Here is a 17,335-nt window from a genome sequence, read left to right on the forward strand (position 1 = left end):
AGATCATAAGAGATAAAAGAATTTAGTTGTCTTTTACCAGTTTAGACTGACACTTAGGCTACTCTATTTTGGCGTCCTTAGCCTTAGGAGGCGAGAGGACGGATTTTTGGCTACCCATCAGTCTACAAAAATAGTAGTTAACTCAGTAATAGGCTACCTCCCACACCTGCAAATCCCGAAATGGAATTCATATGATAAGGCACCTTGATCCAATTCTGGGGAGGGGAGGGATCGTCCATCTTGCCGGACAGGCACAGACACAGACGCAGACAAGGCCATTTTGACGCCATGTCTGGAGCCTGGTTTACCTGGTTAGGTAGGGAAAAAGAAAAAAGAATGGATACATCCATATTTTACGCAGGTACAAAACGCACACCTGCGTTAGATATGCGGGTCACTCACCGTCAGGGTATGGGGAACACGAATGGATTCCATGACATGGGTGACTAGTCCTTGTGGATAAGAATAGAAATCGACGTCAGCAACGCTGTGCCCTGTCGCTTGTCTCTCTGCCCTGGACTGCTGCCCGTTGTTGTATCCGTAGATCTTAACAGCCCAGCCCAACCCAACCCTAGCCCCTGAAGAATAAACGTCAACGGGCATGGAACCAAAAATACATATGTCATATTCGTACCTGATCAACATCAAATTGTATTCGCCCCCACTCTATTCATAGCTGAGAAGAAGATCTTCAAGACCTAGGATCTTCTTAATGTAAATCTTCCAATGGCTGTAACCCCTAAAGTCAGCTGCTTGAACGCTTGGAGGTACTTGCTTTTTGGTTGCCAATATATTCGTGACATAACAAATCTCACAAGATTCTTCAGAGCTTCTACGCCGCACACTAAAAGTCTTGATAGCTAACTATTCCGTTCGTTTTCTTTGCCTGTGCATGAATGCATAAACTACCAATTTCAATATCCCCCACGCAGGTGACAGCTCACGGCGCGTTTCCACGCCCTCGGTGAAGCCGCTAATAATTCTTCCTTTTTCCTTTTCAGTGGCTAGTTAGGTGCGTAGGTGCCCGTGGTCAGCGCATCCCCGGCCCACTGCACTGCAGTACAGGGCCCCCCTCAAGCCCCTGCGCCGCCCTGTCTAAACCCAATTCTCCCATTTACAGTTTTGCATCTCCATATCCCATCTCCCTTCTTCCCAATGAGATGGTCCAACGTCCGGATGCCGACGTGGGTCATCCATGCAAACCCTTGTCGTCTTTCCGCCATCCGTTTTTGGCGAGACTTGTCTCTCTTTCAACTTCAACTTGACGTAAAACTTGATCTGTTTGATACATTCAGAGACGAACCTGGGACGAAATAGAAGACGAAGACGAGACAATACAGAAAAAGACGAAACGAGTATGAAATTTCATTTGATTTGTAAGAGCTCCGTCTAGACTCACTGAGTATCTACCTAGGTACCAAGGTAGTAAGTAGAGCAGTGAAATCTGGGGCAAGGTTCAGGATAGCGAAAAATAAATGGCTTAAACTGCATAAAGTGCTCAAATTATTTCGTCCCTTATGCTCTTTGGTCTGCTATGACTCTGAGCTTAGGCTCAATGAACTGATTCATAGGTACGCTCTGACACAGCTGATCAACCATAGCATCAACAAATCACCACATCAGGAAACCACTCCGTAACTAGTCATCAATTATTCCGGGATTTCGCTTTAACAAACTCATTCTTCTCATATTTTGCCGTAGCTATTTTACAGCTGCATAGTCAATACATCCGATTTTCCGGAAAAGTAAACAATTACAATAAAATGCTTTAATAAAACAACGCCCTTTTACCCACTTCTTAAGCAAAGTTATCCGATCGATCCACCCAAATATCCTCCAGTTCTGCAAAGCTGTGGAAATGCACAGGCCGATGCTGATCGCTGTAGAATGGTAGCGGCGTATCCAGCTTAACATGGACCGGCTTCTTCTCCATGCCATTGAACGCGTTACCCATGAAACTGTAGTTCCACTTGCCATCATCCGGCACCAAGAAGAATCCTCTGAACCGCGGGCTGAGCAGCAGCTTGCGCTTCTCGCCCATTGTTGTAGTGAAGCCCTGCGGCTGGTCGCTCTGCGTATCCTTGTTCTCAGCTCCCCACTTGTAGCCAGCTGGTGTAAGTCCCCAAGCTGACAGAGACACGCTGCCCGGTGTGAATGCCACTGAGACCGTCACAGTGTTCGTCTTATCCCACTCATTATGGGCATCGAGAAGTTTGGAGTGTTCAGTAACATCCATAGCAGACATGTAAGGCAACTCGCTACCAGAGACAGTATGGATGACACCGAGAGGCTCCATGCCTTCGAGGAACTCGCTCTGAGGGAGCTGCTGTGGCAGCTGGACATTGCGTAGTCCACCAACCTGTGGGATCATGACGATACACTTGATCTCCTTCACCTGATCGTTGTCGGGCGCTGAGGAACCGTACAAGTAGCCAGCCACCTGCACTCTGAGATCTGCAATGGTGATGAAGCGCTTCAGAATGTTGTTGGGCATGACATAGGTAATATCGTCAAGATCGTTGTCGACAGACGAGACGTAGATGTTCTTCGCTCGTGTGCGCAAGTTGGATGTAGCAATGGCCCGTGTTCGCCACTCGGTCTTGGAAGCAAAGGTTTGCTGTTCAAACTGCGATGTGGTAGTCACAATAATCTCCTCTCCGTGAACGTTCTGTGTCTTGGTTGTGACAGCCGTCAACTGCGCCTGTTCCTGCTGCTGTTTCTCGATCTCGGCAGCCTGTTGTCGTTGCATGGAAGGTGCTGAAATCTCCATACCCAAGATAATGTCTCGCACCTCGCTGGTTGTCAGACCTGAAACGTTGACATTGTTCTTCTTTCCGTAGTCATTCAGGATAAGATCTCGGAGCTGCGTTTCAACCTTGATCCACTCCTCATCCGGCAGTGACGGCCAGATATGATGCTCTTGTGTGATAACCGTCTTGTCAGGACGGAGAATGAGCTTCGTCTTGTCAGGGTTGACGTGGAGTGCACGCAGGATAAGAACAAGACGAGAGAAGGCAGTGTAAGAAGAAATGCTCTTCAGCCACTCATCGTACAGGTTGAAAAGCACCATCTGAGGTGCGGTAGAACGCAGGATCAGGTCACCAAGCTTCTCAATCTTCATAGCTGCCTGGAAAGGAAGCTGAAGCTCAGATGCTCTGATGGAGATGTTGGGGAAGTCAAGCAAGTGGACTTCAAGGGGATCTAGGAGACCCTTTCTTGTCACAATCAGTTGCTTGGGCTGCTCCTCCACGGGCAATGAGCGGATGAGAGCAGCAACTTCTTCAGCAGTCTTCCATTTGGCGAGTTGACCAAGACGCTTTTGTCCTGCCCAAACACTAGTGTGGATGACCTTAAGGAACAGCTGGCCAGTTCGCGGGTTGAAGATGAAGATGGCACCGTTGATGGGCTTGGTGGTCAAGTTACCCTCGAACGTCTTGTGGATAGTAACACGGTAAACATTGGTATCGTCAATGAACAACTGTGTCTGGTTGCTGAATAGCTCGGAGTAGTTCTGGGAGTTCAAGAATTCTTGGTTGCTCTCGGACGCGTAAAGCTGAAGACCCTTTCGAATACGCTCACGCAGGACATACAGAGCAGGGTTGGCCTTCATAATCTTGGCCATTGCCTGCTGGACGAGAACCTTCAAGCCAGGGAAGTACATGCCGTAGGCGGAGTACAAGTTGTAGGCAAGATCGATTCCAACCATGAGACCAGTGGCAGAAGGGTAGATACTGGCACTGTCAGTAGTGTAGTCAAGGTACTTGGCACGCGTGTATCGTTCAATGTCATGAGAGTCGTAATCGCCGTATCGGAGCTGGACGTCGATCCAGAATTTGTTGGTGGTTGTCTGCTCAATCACGTCCTTGGTGTCGTAGAGCAAAGATGGCCGAGTAACATTCCACTTGTGGTTAGAGAACAGAAGGATATCGGCGCAAGAACTGTTCATCTTGTACGACTTTCGAGGATGGATTGTCTCCTTCTGAACAGTTTCAATGCCCAAAGATTCCAGTTCCTGATCAAACACCTGACAAAGATCCATGACAACGGACTCATGGATCTTCTGCCACAAATGTGCTCGGAAGATCTGAATTAAAGAAATCTTGAGCGTAGGAATCTTTCCGTGCAAGAAAATACCTGTCAAATCGAGCTGGACTTGGAAACCGACGTAGACGTTGGCTCTGTTGATGGTGGGTGACCACCACAGTGTGAAGCGACGGTTAGGAATTTGGTTCAAACCCGAACGTTGAGCGTTGGTCAACTTCTTGAACTTCATGCTTTCTGTATCAAATATTAGTATTGTAAGACATTTTAAACGTTAGAATAGAGCACTTACCTTCGAAGCCACTCGCCTTCTCCCAGAAAAGGCCTTCCCATGATGGAAATCCTGTTGCTTTGAAGAGAGTGTGTTCAAGAATGGTCTCAACACCACCCAACGCTTGGATGACATCGGTTCGGTACGCATTCAGGTTCCACAATTTTCCGTCATGACGCTGACTAGTCCACCAGAAAGGATTATTCTTCATCAATTGATAGATCTTGAATTCAGCTCGTGCTCGGAAACCCTTGTCGAAGCTCAGGGTGCTTCGGTCCTTTTGGAACAAGGTGTTGATTCGAGGAAGACCACGGTCCCAGCTGTCCTCAAGATCCTCAAGAGTAAGACGACGATTCTGCTGATTGGCTTCAAGTCGTTTCTGAGAATACTCAGTCCAGACACGCTGAGAATCAATGAACTCAGCCTCCCAAGGAATGATGTATCGGAAAATATTTGGAATGAGGGTCTCCTCATCGTGGGTCATTCCTGCCCTGTAATGAGTGACGCCGGTATCGGTTTGCTTCGACCAGCGCTTATCACTGGCAGGAATCAAAATGTGAGAACCGGAAATCATACCAAGACCTCCAAGTTCCTTGGGGGTATAGAAGACAGCAGGAGGGAAACGAGAAGGCATCTTGGAGTTCAGGCCGATCTTGACTCGGGTCTGAATCTTGGTCTCACACTTGACAATGGTATCAAGCAGGTCGACTGTGGAAACAGCGGCTTCACGGTAGTAGGTGAAGAGGGCGATCAACGCAGTGTTCCACTTGTTCGCAATCTTGGTGAATGTTGTAGAACCAGAAGACATGAGAATCTGTCGAATGCGGTTGTTGAACTTCGCAATATCCTCCTCGGTGACTTGCAGGAAAGCGTGGGCTGTCTTCTCCTTGGTAGTGTTGTCAACAAGAGACCAAACGCTGTCTTTGACGGGGAACTCCTCGTTTTGGTTTCGAATCTTGGGAAGGATGCGAACCTCGAAACCGCACATAGAAAACAACAAGTTAGGGTTGTCACGACTGTAGACACTAACGAAGCTGTCGTCCCATTCGATCGTTGTAACTGATCGGGGAAGTCGGTTCTTCATGTCCCAGAAGACAGCGCGTCCAAGGTTAACATCATGACGCATCAAGCGCATGCGAGAATCTCTGGGCCAGCATTTCTTGCTCTTATATCCAATAACATTCTCAAAGTTAGGATCAGGTTGCTCAGTAAGGAATCGTTGGATGAGATCCCTAGATTCCTCGGCAGTAAATCGAAGCAGAATCCAGATCTTGTCAATGTAGCGAGTGTAAAGTCGGATGGGGTGGCTTGACTCGGTCTCGCGATCACGGAACTGCAAAAAGTCGTTGGGGCTCTGAGGAGGACCGGCAATCTCACTGGCTCGCTGAGGTCCAAGAAGAAGAAGATCCAAGACCAGACCGTAAAATTGGAACACAAATGCCGAGAATTGGAGACCACGGATCATACCATAACTGTTGACATGGTTCATGTCCTTGTAAGTAAGTTGAACGTTGTTCTTGGCTGTGATATAATCCGCCAAGTTGTGGTCCATAATCAACCTAAGGAGGGAGTTGAGAAGTGTAAGCTCCATCTTCTCATACACCTTAGATAGCTCTGTTTCAATCATGACATTGCATTCGCCGTTCTCAGTCTGCCAGACACCATCAAGGTTGTTGATGCCTTGAGCCCACTTGTAGACAAGAAGGGGCGGGACTTCAGAGTCTGAGGGCTTGATCCAGGCAGGGAAAAGATGTCGCTGGTCTGCTTGATACCACAGGTACTGGTCCAGGTAAGCATCACTAATCTTCTCCACAGGTTGAATGTCATAAACAGGGTTGATCGTGCTGTAGTTGTCGTTCATATCAATGTTGACTTCCTTGAAAGCTCGCTGCGTGAGCAGGAAACGCTTGATACGTTCCAATGTGGTACCAGGACTATCGTAAGCCTCTTCGATCAAAGCTAGCTCTTCTCTTTGGCTCTGGTTGAGGCGGCCCTTAACCGAATAAGCTTCCCTCAGACGTTCAAGGGCTAGAATGAGGATTTTGGTGTCGTGCTTGTAAGAAACGCTGGGGAAGGGAATGGGTGAGAACTTGCGGGACTCGAGCCAGTGCACAGTGGTAGTGTAAATAGCAACGGCTTCCTCCGAAGAAACATATGGACCGTCCTTCATGTGGTTGTGCTGACGTTCCTGCTCAGCCTTAAGCCAAAGTCGTGTCAAGCGACCGACGTTCTTCTTCGCAATGGTCTTGTCGACAGTGGCTCCTCGTCGAATACGCTCACGGTTATAGTGGGCGACTGAAATCCACCAATCTGCCTTAGACTTGACATAACGGAGAATAATGTTCTCAATGGGTGCAGGCAGGCCAGGGACCTTCCAAGGAATGTTGCTCTTCCAACATCTCCAGGCCTCAGATAGATGCTGGAGAACGGTGTTGACCTTGTTCTGCTTGATACCCTCGGGCATCATGTCCATGAGATCAGCCATGACAGATGCTCGAAGTTCCAAATCGAAGTGAGATTCCACACGCTGTTTGGTAACAGTCTTAGCAACGCCCTTGCTGTGTCTACCTTCAAACTGACGAGACAGCAGGTTTCCAAGCCATCTCTCAAGCAGAGGAATGATACCTCGCATGAAGAAAAGCCAAACTCTCCAGGCGGGCGCCCAGAAACCGCAACCTGGGCCCTTACCGACAGGACCAGAGTTGAATCGGTAGTAGATCAGATGCTTCAAGTCCTTGCAAGTTCGGATTTGGTGCATCAGCTTATACTTGTATCGGTACATACCCGTTAGCTGACCAACGTGGTTGAATGCGTACAGAATACCATCAGCCAGCTGGAAGGCGTCGATGTTGCCCAGTCTGTACTGCACCTGAGCATCAACAATAAGCTTTGTCAATCTCAAGATCTCACGCATCAGGTGGAAAGCGTTTCCGAAACGGGACTTCTTGCGCTCCTTGGTAGTCAAGGTCTTGACAGGTTTCAAATTAAAGTTGTAATCCAGGTGAAGATAAGTCAAGTTCTTGCGGTGGATGAGGAGATTAAGCATGTTGAAACCCTGGCGACAGACCTGCAGACCAGCCTCGACCCAGTCGATGGTAGTCTGCTGGAAGAACTTGGTTTGCTTGAGGGATCGCAACAAATTCTGTTTGTTCTGTGCCTTGGGCTTCTTCTTGTGAAGCTCGTTGAGAACAAAGTTCTTGAGAAGCTTCTGATACGACACTCGGACCTTGACAGGAGGTCGATCAGAGGGGGGATGCTCAAGGTACCACTGTTTTACGAGCGGTACGTCTTGTGCTCGAACCATGCGTCCGGATCGCCTGTCAAAGGGGTAAGGCGCCCACCAAAGGTCAACGGCGGATGATGTGTCCTCATTCTCAATGTCCTCATCGGCAAGGAATGGCTCAACTCCGGCAGGCAGTTCGAAAGCGTCCTCTTCGGGCTCTTCGATGTTACCAGCACCAAATATTTCATCCTCGTGAGAAACTTCAACATTCTTGGGTGCGACGGTTCGTGAGGATATGGGGTTGATACGGCGATCGAAATGGAACGTCGGCAGATCAGGATCATCTGCTCGGTTGAATACAACTTGAGGATGTGAGTGCCATGAGAGGTGAACACTTCTCGGCAACGAATTATAAAGGTACGGGTAAGCAACTCGGAACTCGGTTCGGATGGGGTTTCGGAAAATGATGCGGTCGATGGCATTGAACTCGCCGAAATCCTCGTCGTTGGGGTCGATGTCCTTATACAGCGGTTCAAAGCGAGGACCACCTGGAAGGGCGACATTAAGAGCCTTGGCTGATAACAAACTCTTAAGGTCGAAGAGATAGAAGTAGTTCTTGTCGACAACGTCGGATACAAGAGGACGGCTCAGACGGAACAGAGTCGCCATCTGGGGGAGTGTCATGTTCCATGACTTGTAGCTTGGCCCATTCACGTGCGGTGTGTCAAGAAGGGGTCTGTGGTCGTAAAACCATTCGTACACGGCTTCATCGTCCTCTTCGTCGAGTTCCATCTGAATTGGTTCGAGAGGCTCAACATCTTCCAAATTCTCGGCCCACGACAGCGGAGGTTCCTCGTCATCAAAGGGTGGGAATCGCATGCGCTTGAATAGTCGTCTATCGGCTTTCTCCTTTCGCATAAACGTCCACATCATGGCCCATTGCGCGAAGAAGACAGGTTCAATGACTCGGGGAATCTCGTTGACAAGAGTCAGGCATCCATTGACATGGTAGAGCACTTTGACCTCACGAGCCGACTCCCAAGGCATGGGCATGTTTTCGAGGAGCTTCAACACCGCATGTGGCATAAATTTGAGGGCTCCGAGATAACTTCGTTTATCGTTCGTATATTTCTTCTGCGAAACATCACCAATATCCTTGACAATCTTCCGGAGATGCTCAGGCGGCATGTCGGCCTTCTGTGTCTGCACAAACCCTCCCTTGCGCTTTTCGCCGAAGCGATTGCGCTGAGATCTAATCCATTCTTTCTTCTTCTGTGCAAACTTCGCAACCTGAGGATCGGTAGGAGGTCGATATCCCGGTGGCGGCGGCGCCGGCGTAGAAGGAGGAGGAGGAAGCGATGAAGATGGAGGAGGAGGAGGAGGAGGAGGTCCCCAGCCTGGGGGCGGTGGTGGTGGGAGCTGCGACATGATTGTTTTTTTTTATGCGCTTGAAATTAAAAAGATCGTGAAGTCGCCGCTATTAAGGCTTCACGCCGTGGCGCGTGTATGGGCGCGCTTCCTGTTGCAACGCGCTATAAGTATTAATTAGATAAAATAATGATTCGTCTCGTCGCAGTTGGCAGTTGATAAAACGATTGTCCGTCACGCAGATTTTGCGCACGACGACCAGGGGTTGATGGTAGGGAAGCTCTTGAGAAAGTCGCCTTCCGTCGTCACGACAAATTCTGGGAAGACGCGCTAGTGGGTCCATTCACGTGATGTGATAAAGCTGGGGCCTTTTGGTGTAAGTTGATGAACTGCTGCCACGACAAAAGAGAAGATATAATCTTTTACGTTTACCGAAACTTATGCGGAATACCTTAGGTGGTTAGTAGTTAGGCATGCAAGTCTTTTTCAAACTTTCTCCTGTCTGGACTCATATAATGGAGACAGAAAAGGCTGGGTTATATCCATCCCGTAGACACTCGCTATCTTATATCTACGCACCAGCTGAACGAAGATATAAACAGGTTCACACTTATTACATACAATAGGCTAACGGCGTATGATTGTAATGTGCCCGCTTCCACTGGTAAGTTGTCTATACGTTGTGCGCTTTTCAACTTTATAAACCTGCAAATTACTATGAGATAAGCTTCTGTCTTGCTGTCGTGTTCACAAAGCGGCTGTGTTATTGTAATGTCACAACCAAAAGAGACACTGCACATTAGAGAGAACGACAAACTCACGCAAACTACACAACGTGTATGATAAGTTTAGTAGTTACCTACTTGGGTACCTATAGGTAGACTCTTGTATTTATGGTTTTCGGATCAGCTCTGGTACAGGGTAGCGAGGTCGAAGGCGACAGAACACCGCAACCAATCAGAGCTGATACAATTAGGATACTACCTTAGTCAGCTTTGAAGCTTCAATCCGTCGTCAAGGTCAACCATCATTCAAACCGACCATCACGACGGCCAATTCGTCACGCAAAGTATTCTAGCAGGACACCAATCGCCGTCAATCAAAATGGCGCACCTCAGTAGGTCAAGCGAGATGCTACAATATCGAACTCTGCTAACCGACAATTCACAGACGTCAAGCCGGACCCGGCCTACCTCAAATATGCCGGTGCGTGACTTCTCCTCGACCTCGAAATAGATCGTCCTCGAACCAAACCAAGTCTAACAATTTGAATAGCTATGATGAAGACGCGCCATCATTATTTCCGATGGACGCCCCGAACCGCCAAGATCACCTTTATCTACGTTGGTGTGATCCCCGCCATCATGGGCTACATTGCCTACAAGACCGACGTAAGTCTGGCAGCAGCAGCCGCGACGACAATCGAAATGCTGACTTTTGAAGGGTCTCTGGGACTTCCGAGCGAAGCGAAAGGGCGACCTCGTTTACGAGAAATAAATCGATCGAGAGTCGGAGATTTGGGATGTGTACATTTAAGCGTCATACCCTGGGATAGAGCCCACGGTATAGATTCAATTGATTCGAGGTCAAATATGAAGAGGTTGGCACAAAGACCGTGAAATATATAACAGAAGAACGAAGAATGGGTATAATCGGGCGTGTCGTCATCAAAATGAGCGCTGCATGTCTCTCCTACCACCTTCCTTTGCCTTTCGATCGTCCGCCAGGGGCATAGGGTAAACTTTCGCCTCTTCTCCATTCGCCCATAGGAAAATCGCCCCCAACTTCATCTCTCCAACCGCTTCGACTTCCCTTAAAGCCTCCGCGACCGAGACTGTCTTTTCCTCTCTCATGTCCACTCGAAGTCTGCTCCCTTCGCACGCTTGAGGCGGGTGCAACTGAGCCATCTGGAAGCGGTGGCAGTATCGCACACGTGATGTAATCACCGACTACGAACCGCGCACTGCTGAGTGTTTTGTGTTTGTCGTCAGTATCTTTCGCTGTTGCGTCCAGGGATGTGTTCTCCAATGTATCTGACCTGGAGTCATCACCTATTACAACACTGCCGAGATCCTTGACTCCAAATCGAGGAGGTGAGTTTGCGACTGCATCGGTGTTGCGGAGATCCGGAAACACTAGTTGAAATACCAAACGGCATCCTGCTGAAGGTGACGGGAAGGCCGAAGGCTTGGTAGCGGCAAGATCCAATGCCAATTCTTTCAAGGTACAATCCGACCACGTATGCACGTATATATGTGGAGGGAGACTTTGCGACTCAAACTCGTCGGGCCTAGTAATAAGACATAAGTAGATGCCCATCGAAGTATTGTTAGGGGGAGGTGTGTGTATGTACCTGTGGAGAGCTCCGGTACGATAGAAGAGCTGTAGTAAGAAGGGTGTCGTATCTTCGCGTGACGCTTTTGGTGCAGGAGACGCCATTTTGAACACCAATTTCAGTATTGGCGAATATTATCATTCAACGAGATAGCGTATTGAAGAGAGATCTGGCCGCCAATCTTGATGTGATGAGAGAGGCATTCATTGTAGGTTGACTATATCTCGGTTAGCCGATATCGCTATATCCGAATTCAATCAACAATTTGAACTCCGGCGAGGTTCAGTTTGCGACAACGCTACAATCATCGACCAACTTCATCAAATCGAAATACAAGGAAATAATAAAGAGAAAATTGAGATACAGGTCAATCTGTATCTTCGAATCGAAACGAATAAGCCGCTACGACATCGCTCATCTCCGTCATGGATTTCGCAGCACTCATGAACAAGGAGCTCTCCAAGAGCAAGAAAGGCTCCGGAAGCGACGAAAAGAAATACCTTAAACGCTCAGAGATTGAAGCGCAAAGAAAAGAAGCCTACCTCGCCGAACAAAAAGCCCTCCAGGACGAGCGCGAAGCCAAAGCCGCCGCAAAACGAAAACGAGAGGAAGACGCGGCCGCCGAGAATGCTGCGCGCGAGGAGAAACGTCGCAAGCTTGCAGAAGATATGAGAAAGAGACGTGAAGAACAAGAAGCCGAAGAAGAACGCGCTCGTAGAAAGCGCCTTGGTCTACCAGAGCTGGTAAAGGCAAAGAGTGAAGATGCCGAGGAAGGTGTCCACGCAAGCGAGGATGTTCCCGAAGAAGAGCTGATTGAAAAGTTGAGGGCTCTTGGCGAGCCGGTGGTTTTATTTGGAGAGAGTCACGCTGCGCGAGTGAGACGATACCGCAGGTTGACGACAGTGATCACCAAGGGCCCGATCCCGACAACGTTGCAGCTCGTGGATGAGAAGGACATGAAAGTCGATACCGAGTTACCAAAGGACAAGGAAGGCAGGAAATGGCTGTTCCGACAACTGGCGAGCTACTTCACTATGGTTCTTACGGAGTATGAGCGGGCAATGGAAGCAGAGAAGCGCGATACGAGTGCCAGCAAGACAGCATATAACGCAATGGTACAGACACGAGAGAACATGAAGCCGGTATGTTGAAATATTCATTCTTCTACCACAAGCTCAAACTAACAATTTTTTCCAGCTGTTCCGCAAATTCGAACAGGGAGAACTCGACGATGACATTCTCAAGCCGGTGCTAGAAATTGTCCAGGCTCTTCAAGAACGCCGCTACGTTGATGCGAACGACGGGTACCTACGACTCAGTATCGGTAAGGCGGCATGGCCTATTGGTGTTACAATGGTTGGTATCCACGAGCGTAGTGCTCGTGAGAAGCTACACGATGGTGAGAAGGGCCATGTCATGGGTGATGAGGTTACGCGCAAATACCTGCAGAGCATCAAACGTTGTCTCACCTTCGCACAAGTGCGCTGGCCACCTACAGACTTGCGGCAGTTGATGGGTTAAAGGAAATTATTGATGAAATGAGATGACTAGTCAGAAGCGAGAAGAGGTTTAATAATGATACCCCCTCAAAGATACGAACAACCATGCATTGAGTCATTGTGTGAAGACCGTTTGTTTCCCTTAAAATGTGTATGTCCCTGGACGCCTGATCTAATCCACTACACCATACTTCCGCGTCCTTGCGGAGAGTCAAAATCAGGAAACGTTAACGCCTAGGCCGTAATGCGATATGCCGTTCATTTGTTCGTAAACTCGCCGAGTCCTTTATGGCCTCGCATTTTGAAGGTGGAGTCTTTCTAAGCTGCCTCAACTCTGCCTGGCTGACCAGGTGCTCTGGCATCATCATACCACTGCTCGTCGATTCCACGACCAACGGGGCCTGAATGTGGCTGTCTCTTGCCGACAACCTCCAGACCAGCAGCAACAATATTCATGCGGCGAAGCCTGTCCTTAGCCTCTTGCTCGTACTGGCGAGAGACGTCAAGGGCCTGCTTTTGCATTTGAAGCCGAGGATTAGGTTGGACAGCGATAAGAAGCTGTAAAGGGTTAGCATATACGTGGATGAGAGGCAATGGTACTCACCTGGTTCTTTGCATCCAGGCGGGCCTTGAGAGTTCCCGAACGAATCATGGCAACAAGCTCGGTTTCTACCGACTCTCCTTCTGGTGCAAATGCCATGTTGAGGTTCTCAAGGGTGACGCATGAGAAGGGAATAAAGTACTGAACGATGCATTTGTTCCGGATCAGCGAGTAGAGCGCAGAGACGTGACGTTGTAGATAAATATCCAGCAAGTAATCATTCCGAACGGACTCAAGGATGGCTAGGCAGTTTGAATACCGGCCATTGACAAATAGACTAATTGCCTTGCGAATGTGGGACTCATTCTCCAGGAATGAACGGAAGGATTGGTTCTCCAGCACTCGAGTCTGTAGTTCCTTTCTTTCCATTGTCGCCAAAGCAAGCAACCCTCCATATACCGCAATATCGTTCGGACTGGCGATATGATTGTATTGCGCTGAGGGTAGAGTGAAGTCAACTTGCAGAAAGTTTTTGGCTGCGTCTTGGTAGTGCTTCAACCCAAGGAGTGCGATACCGGATACAAGTTTCGTGTAAGGTTGATACGTTCGTTCTTCGTCGCCGCTCTGAACACCGGTGATCTTCCCAAGGTTATTGAGAACCATAGTCCAGTCTCGCCTGGCGATGTAGACATTGACCAGGTGTATGCCGCAGTCAATGATGTGCTTGGTGGTTGTGACATCCTGTCGCATGCGGTTGTATGCTTCTGCCGCTGCCTCTAGGTTTCCGGTTTTCTCGAAGTGCTGCCCCAAATCCTCGTTGCCCATCTAGAATCATGTCAGAGCTTTGAGACTTCAAACTATAAGATATGCACGCACCCTGATGCTTTCCTTGATCAAGTTATGACGGTACTGCTTGAGCTGGGCTTCGAGACGTGCGGTCTCGGCTTTGTTCGATTGTTCGACTCGATCAATCCATGCCTGATCTCTCTCGGCCTCGGGTTCTTGGGGGGCTACATGACGGAAGCAACCCCAAGCTTCGATATACTGGCTCACATCTGAGCCTGCCTTGGCCTCAGCTATGGCGAGCTTGAGTGCATCAACGCATAGTGGAACCGATGACTTTCCAATTTGCAAGAGACGATCGATTCTTGTTCGACCTAGACAGGTTTAGCATGCATGCTTTTATGGCATCAGTACGGGGTGGCGACGGACCGGTGTAGTTCGAGATGTAGAGGTCGAGGTCGAGTTTGGGCTGTTCTGAAATACAAAGGTTAGCACAGCCTTCTCATGAGTGCGCCTGAACGATGGTTCACGACTGATGACATTCGCGGAATGTACCTTTAACAACAATGCCACCAATGCTAGCTTGTTGGCTGAAGAAGATCGCGAGGGAGTTTGAAGTAGACATTGTGGTTGTTAGGCTTGTCTATTGAGGATCCAGCACACCTCTAAAACAATTGGGGATGTAGAGAGCTGTAACTTGACGTGTGTTTTGGTGGATTGTCATGAGCAGCTACCTTCAGCTAGGCTGCAGTGGGTGGGGTCGAGGATAGGTAAAGGTGGGGGAACCATATCGCAATGATCTCCGAACCAAATGTGGGGTACGAAATCGCTTACCCTATACGAAAGCAGGTATTGGTGAGTCAAGGTGAGTGAGACTCGACCTCGAGGAACAAGCGTTATCTTTGGCATCGACTTGTTGGTCGGCAATCCTTCTTTCTGAATATACAATTCGCCATGACACATCTTGCAGGTGTAGCCTTGAGCCCGAGTCAGGTCATATGGGATGATGGTCCAAGGAGACTGTACCTTGTTTCTTTGCAGCGATTTCTCAGCCCCATGAGAAGTGTTTTACGTATTAAATTCCTCGTCCTTGGCAGAGCTACAGATACATCTTTGATACGATTGTGAAGATGACTGATTGCGGAAATTCGTACAAGATCGACAATTCCCTCTCTCCCACGAGGTTTGTCTGATGTAACGTAATGGCAATCAGATTGTTTTCTCCCACTGAAGTCTCGATCTCACTTGTTTCGAAGTGTACCATTCACTCCACCAATATGAAATCATGATATTAGTATAAGACCCAGCTGGCTGTATTCGTCCTTCTGCATCTATATTGTCCCATAAAGAGCATCTTTGACAGGTTCTATAATATGGTACGTGCTTAGAGTTTCAAGAGGCTCAAATTTAAACTGTCGGCTGGATACACTATGTGGACTATTAGATCTGGATCGAAACATGGTGGAAGAGGTTGAAACAAAGCTTTCACGCCAAGACATACGCCAAGATCAATCACAACACGATTTCGCAGCAAATAATTTCTGTCCTTCTGACCCGAACTCTTTCGGCCGAGGGACCAGGATATAGTATTTTTGGACCACAGAATTCCAGTCAAACGATGGACCCAGCATACAATCACAGTTGGCACCTTTTCCACCAATAAGCGGGGAGTTTTCATCAGTGAAAGACCGAAGCCGCGAAAGGGCGCGCTCCTCTCCTGACAGAGAGAGTATTCTCGGAGTAAACCCGGACAAGAGCCGGAAATTTCGATCTGTTGATTAAATGGAGAGAATGACTAGAATCTGTCAGCCTGTCAAGTGAATGATGTCATGCACATCAACATCATTAATGAGTATTGGGATGAGCATCACGCTGGCAAATGCAGATGCAGAAGGAATTGGAATGGACTGAAGAAAGAGGCTTTAGTTCAGGGTCTCTTTGGTTGATGTGTGGCCAGTAGGTGTGGCGCCTCTGATCGTCTGAAGCATGGTCGAAGCCACATCCATAGGGATCATCCATCCAGAAAGACGCCAGCTTCCGTGATTCCCGGAGCCGATAAAAGTGGTGGTTTCTAAATCTGGTTCGATTTCAGATCCTGTAACAGGTCGGGGGTACTGTGCTGTACGCAGCGACCGCTCAGGACACAGAACGAATGTGTTCCAGGACCCAGAGGCAGCCCGTACAGCACACCATAAACCAACACCAACCTCAATATCGTATCCTCAAATTATTATGCTCTTGAATTAACGAGAGCCATGATCATTCTGTGGCATTGCAACTCGTTGACAAATTTGTCATTAAACTTTTGTTTTATAAGCTTGTATGCGTTTGCGGCAAAGAGCACATATAAGCCAGTGCATTCTATTAGACTGTTGGATAAGGTATTGACAAAGTTAGGACCGTCTGCGGCCGTTGAGAATAGAGTTGTTAGTGATTTGCAGGGATCACCGAGGAGATGCAACGCTCTGAAGAATGGATGTCGACCGTCTAAACAGTCAATAACAGATCGACATGACGCTCGATCCCGCTCTTCGTCACTCTTGACTCTTATCTCGCGATTCCGAGTCTCTTTTGATCTCACTAACATTTCTTGCCACAAGAGCTGGGCTATCGCTTATAACACGGAAACGCGAACATCTCCACAGAATTCTGGCGTTGAGGCTTAGGTTTTCCTACCGCAACCATTCACAAACCTGCCTGCCCTGTCTACCGGCACTGCCCATGCAAGCAACCAAGTTGAAGTCGGCCGTCAAGGTGGATGTGATGTAGCTGACGACAAGGTTGGTCTAGAGCGTTTTGCGTTTTGCGCCTTTGTTCATCGCTCTTCAGTTAGCGGGTGCTTAAAATTACTTCTGGGTACCTACTCGGTACTGTACTCGACGTTACATCCATGGACTGTCATGTTTGCCGACAAAATCATTATGACAACTGCTACGTAGTATGAGCGTTTTATCTACAGTGCATAGTTTGTTCGATTGATTAACCATGCCTCCTAGAACAGAGACGCAGTTATTATTTGAATCCGCCGGTGCAACGGCCTGAGTTTGTAGGTACATGACGCCGGCGGTTCTACTCTCAAAGGGGGTGGTTCCTGTCCCTGAGACTGCGAGTTTATTTTGCGGCCGCGCGGCTTTGGCATCCGTCCACTGGAAGGGCCCTGGACAGTGGAGATGCCTTCTCTTTTTCTCAGAGGTTGCTGTCCCGTGTTAGCCGTGATTGTGCTTCGAATTGCGCACACGTTGGTCCTGTAATAATATGTTATTCGTGTTTCTCA

General features: G+C 48.5%; 5 protein-coding genes across 5 annotated transcripts; 2 read left to right on the top strand and 3 right to left on the bottom strand.

Moving 5' to 3' along the window:
- Positions 1 to 1,798: 1,798 nt before the first annotated feature.
- FIESC28_07565 (uncharacterized protein) lies at positions 1,799 to 8,963 on the bottom strand (the record flags this gene model as incomplete). The annotated part of the gene is made up of 2 exons (XM_031161705.1): positions 1,799 to 4,278; positions 4,334 to 8,963. 2 exons carry the CDS (start codon positions 8,961 to 8,963, stop codon positions 1,799 to 1,801), a joined length of 7,110 nt encoding a protein of 2,369 aa, XP_031014225.1.
- A 1,044-nt stretch (positions 8,964 to 10,007) lies between these two features.
- FIESC28_07566 (uncharacterized protein) lies at positions 10,008 to 10,400 on the top strand (the record flags this gene model as incomplete). The annotated part of the gene is made up of 4 exons (XM_031161706.1): positions 10,008 to 10,020; positions 10,074 to 10,109; positions 10,179 to 10,294; positions 10,347 to 10,400. 4 exons carry the CDS (start codon positions 10,008 to 10,010, stop codon positions 10,398 to 10,400), a joined length of 219 nt encoding a protein of 72 aa, XP_031014226.1.
- Positions 10,401 to 10,595: 195 nt separating this feature from the next.
- Positions 10,596 to 11,342, bottom strand: FIESC28_07567 (uncharacterized protein; the record flags this gene model as incomplete). The annotated part of the gene is made up of 2 exons (XM_031161707.1): positions 10,596 to 11,193; positions 11,257 to 11,342. 2 exons carry the CDS (start codon positions 11,340 to 11,342, stop codon positions 10,596 to 10,598), a joined length of 684 nt encoding a protein of 227 aa, XP_031014227.1.
- Positions 11,343 to 11,663: 321 nt separating this feature from the next.
- FIESC28_07568 (uncharacterized protein) lies at positions 11,664 to 12,759 on the top strand (the record flags this gene model as incomplete). The annotated part of the gene is made up of 2 exons (XM_031161708.1): positions 11,664 to 12,380; positions 12,436 to 12,759. 2 exons carry the CDS (start codon positions 11,664 to 11,666, stop codon positions 12,757 to 12,759), a joined length of 1,041 nt encoding a protein of 346 aa, XP_031014228.1.
- Positions 12,760 to 13,055: 296 nt separating this feature from the next.
- Positions 13,056 to 14,686, bottom strand: FIESC28_07569 (uncharacterized protein; the record flags this gene model as incomplete). Its single annotated transcript, XM_031161709.1, has 5 exons — positions 13,056 to 13,295; positions 13,342 to 14,103; positions 14,155 to 14,435; positions 14,491 to 14,535; positions 14,617 to 14,686. 5 exons carry the CDS (start codon positions 14,684 to 14,686, stop codon positions 13,056 to 13,058), a joined length of 1,398 nt encoding a protein of 465 aa, XP_031014229.1.
- Between the last annotated feature and the right edge of the window lie 2,649 nt (positions 14,687 to 17,335).

This window comes from Fusarium coffeatum, assembly GCF_003316985.1.
Source record: "Fusarium coffeatum strain FIESC_28 chromosome Unknown BRIP53273_contig_169, whole genome shotgun sequence".
Taxonomy (NCBI): domain Eukaryota; kingdom Fungi; phylum Ascomycota; class Sordariomycetes; order Hypocreales; family Nectriaceae; genus Fusarium; species Fusarium coffeatum.